Genomic DNA, 2,528 nt, shown 5'->3' on the forward strand with positions numbered 1-2,528 from the left:
AAAGAAAAGCACAATTGACTTAAGCCTCTTATATCACCAATTGCATTCTGAAAAGATCCAGTACCATTAAAGCAAAAGGCAACCAAATCCAAGGGGTGTGAAGGAATTGCATGAGAAGGCTTGATCAGTCTTGTTTTATTATTTCGTAATTGAGAAATCTATTCTATTTCAGAAAAAAACTACTTTCTCCTTTTGTTTATTGATATGTTTAATGAATTCCTCCAACTCCAACTAGGTACAACTAAAATGCACAGTTCAACAAGACCAAATCTAACCTACTCGTTCAGACATCCATAACAGCCGTTGCTGAATTGTATGCACATGAGAGAGTATTCATATTTCTAGCATTTCAGTTACAGTAAGGGTTGACTCAACATATATAGATAATGAGTATTACATTATGAGTTTATTGCAGCATACAGTATATATTTTCATGTGTATGTGTATTTTTCTTCCTTAACGAATTGGGAGGCATATTAATAGATATATAGGAGAACTAGTGCATGTATAGTTACATTTTCATTATTTTCTTTGTTTTTTTTTTATATTGTCGAGTCATAGGATTAATTCTTCTTATATATATATTTTTACTGAGAACAGTTTATAACTGAAATACATTCTTCTCATTTCTGTATCATTCGTTTTATTACGGGGATATCATACTCAAGTGGTTGATGCTGGGAGTTTTTATTTGAAATAATTAACAAGGGATTTGGGACAAGAGTTTGTCTCTTTCCACTGGTATCGTTTAAAAACCTTTGTATTAGAAAAAATACTGGTATGAGTTCCTTAGGCAGACTCGGCCTTCTCAGTACTCTGAGCAGTGGCATTGGAAGCAGCATCAGAACCGCCATCTCTGCCTTCAGTATTGCAGGCAAGGCAAGGCAGCTTCTTCTCAAGGGCAGCTCGGTACTTGGGGTGGCTGATGGCGTACACGATGGGGTTGTAGACGGCGTTGGCCTTGGCGAAGACGGATCCCCAGATAGAGAAAAGAGGAGTGACAATAGGTTTGTTGAACATTCCTCCCCAGTTGATGACAAAGTAGGGGGTCCAAGCCATGAACCACAAGGTGACGGTCATGAGAGCAACCTTGCACAGACGGCACTCAGCAGAGGTCTTTTGGGCTTCCTCGCTTCTCAGAGACTTAACTCCCATCTTCTTGGCCTGTTCTCGCATTCCCTTCTCGTGAGCAGCAACAGCCTTAACGATGAAAGTGTAGCTGTAGATGATGTAGGCAAGAGGGAAGAGATATACCCACACAGAGTAGACGTACAGATAGCTCCTGGAGAGTTCAGTCTCTGTCAGGTAGTCAGTACCACAGGCAAGCATGTTACCCTCAGGTACATATCGGTTCCATCCGAAGAAAGGAGGAAGGCACCAGGCAAGAGTGAAGAGCCAAGTGCCAGCAATCCTCATCATAGCACCACCAGATGTGAGAGGTTCAGCAGATACTCCCTTGACGATGACGTTGTATCGGTCAGCAGTGATGAAGACCATGGACCAGATGGACACGCAACCGAAGAAAGAACCGAGGAAAGCGTAGACCTCACAGAAGAATGCACCAAGAATCCATGTTCCCCAATAAGCGTTGACCAGGAGAGGAGGAGTCATGGTAAGCATCATGAAGAAGTCGGAGATGGCCAGGTTGACGACTAACAGGTTGGCAGGTGTTCGCAGACTCTTGGTATTCATGAATACCCAGATGACTACGAAGTTACCAGCCACAGATAGTGTTCCCATGATAGTCATCCAGAAGCCAAGAAGACCATACCAGAGAGGATTCATGGGAGGGAACTGGTACCAGTGAGAATGCACCATATGGAGCATGCTTTCTGGCACAGTGTCTACCACTGTATAGTTGCCATAAGGGTTGGTGGATGGAAGGACAGTGTCCTGAACTGGGTTGTTCCAACTCGACATCTGTAATGAATTTTATAGTTTACATTACCATACTTTATCACATAAAAACGGAATGTAAAAGTTTATGTATAGATGATTAACACAGCACATGAGCAAGGAAATATGCATGGCAAAATACCTAGCATTTGTATAATCTGATTTTATTTGCACATTTTGATGAAGACTGATGAAAAAAATAGAATGAATATAGAATGAAAGAACACTATTTTTCAATGATATTACCTTTAAGGCAAAAGATTTCCAGCCGAAGAAATTTCAAAATCGAACTACTTCGGCGTGAAGCACTTCCTCTCTGGCTGAGTCCCACAAGGTAACTGAGAGAACACGCGTGGGTGCAGCTCTTTTATAGTCAGCTGGAGCCTTGTACTTGCATTATAAGATTACTGACGTCTTTATCTTCGACTACTTACAGACAGAAATGCCAGTCTGTGCTTGTTCTATTTTAAAAGTTCCAGAACGATATTTATGCATTCTGTTCTTTCCCGTGTTGTGTTATCCTCGGTACATTCATATAATATGTAAATAACCATTTATAGTTCTCAGTAATCTTAACAGAAAATGCATCTTTAGTTTTCGTATAGTTAACTTAATTAACCTCTTTTTTTATA

At 40.5% G+C, this 2,528-nt stretch overlaps 2 protein-coding genes across 2 annotated transcripts in view; both read right to left on the reverse strand.

Annotated features, from left to right (window-relative positions):
* Positions 1 to 670: 670 nt before the first annotated feature.
* On the reverse strand, positions 671 to 2,237 carry LOC119581641 (rhodopsin-like). Its single transcript, XM_037929763.1, has 2 exons — positions 2,143 to 2,237; positions 671 to 1,920 (listed from the first exon to the last, which is right to left on the reverse strand). Exon 2 carries the CDS (start codon positions 1,918 to 1,920, stop codon positions 790 to 792), a length of 1,131 nt encoding a protein of 376 aa, XP_037785691.1. The 5' UTR covers positions 2,143 to 2,237; the 3' UTR covers positions 671 to 789.
* Positions 699 to 2,528, reverse strand: part of LOC119581642 (rhodopsin-like) — a 5,754-nt gene continuing 3,924 nt past the window's right edge. The window contains exon 3 of the mRNA XM_037929765.1: positions 699 to 756. The gene's annotated coding sequence lies outside the window, so the exon portion shown is untranslated. The remainder of the gene's footprint in view (positions 757 to 2,528) is intronic.

The sequence above is a fragment of the Penaeus monodon genome, chromosome 15 (assembly GCF_015228065.2).
Source record: "Penaeus monodon isolate SGIC_2016 chromosome 15, NSTDA_Pmon_1, whole genome shotgun sequence".
In the NCBI taxonomy this organism is placed as follows: Eukaryota; Metazoa; Arthropoda; class Malacostraca; order Decapoda; family Penaeidae; genus Penaeus; species Penaeus monodon.

Coding starts and splice junctions, on each gene's coding strand:
- LOC119581641 (XM_037929763.1), bottom strand. CDS start 1,920: ATGTCGAGTTGGAACAACCCAGTTCAGGACACTGTCCTTCCATCCACC.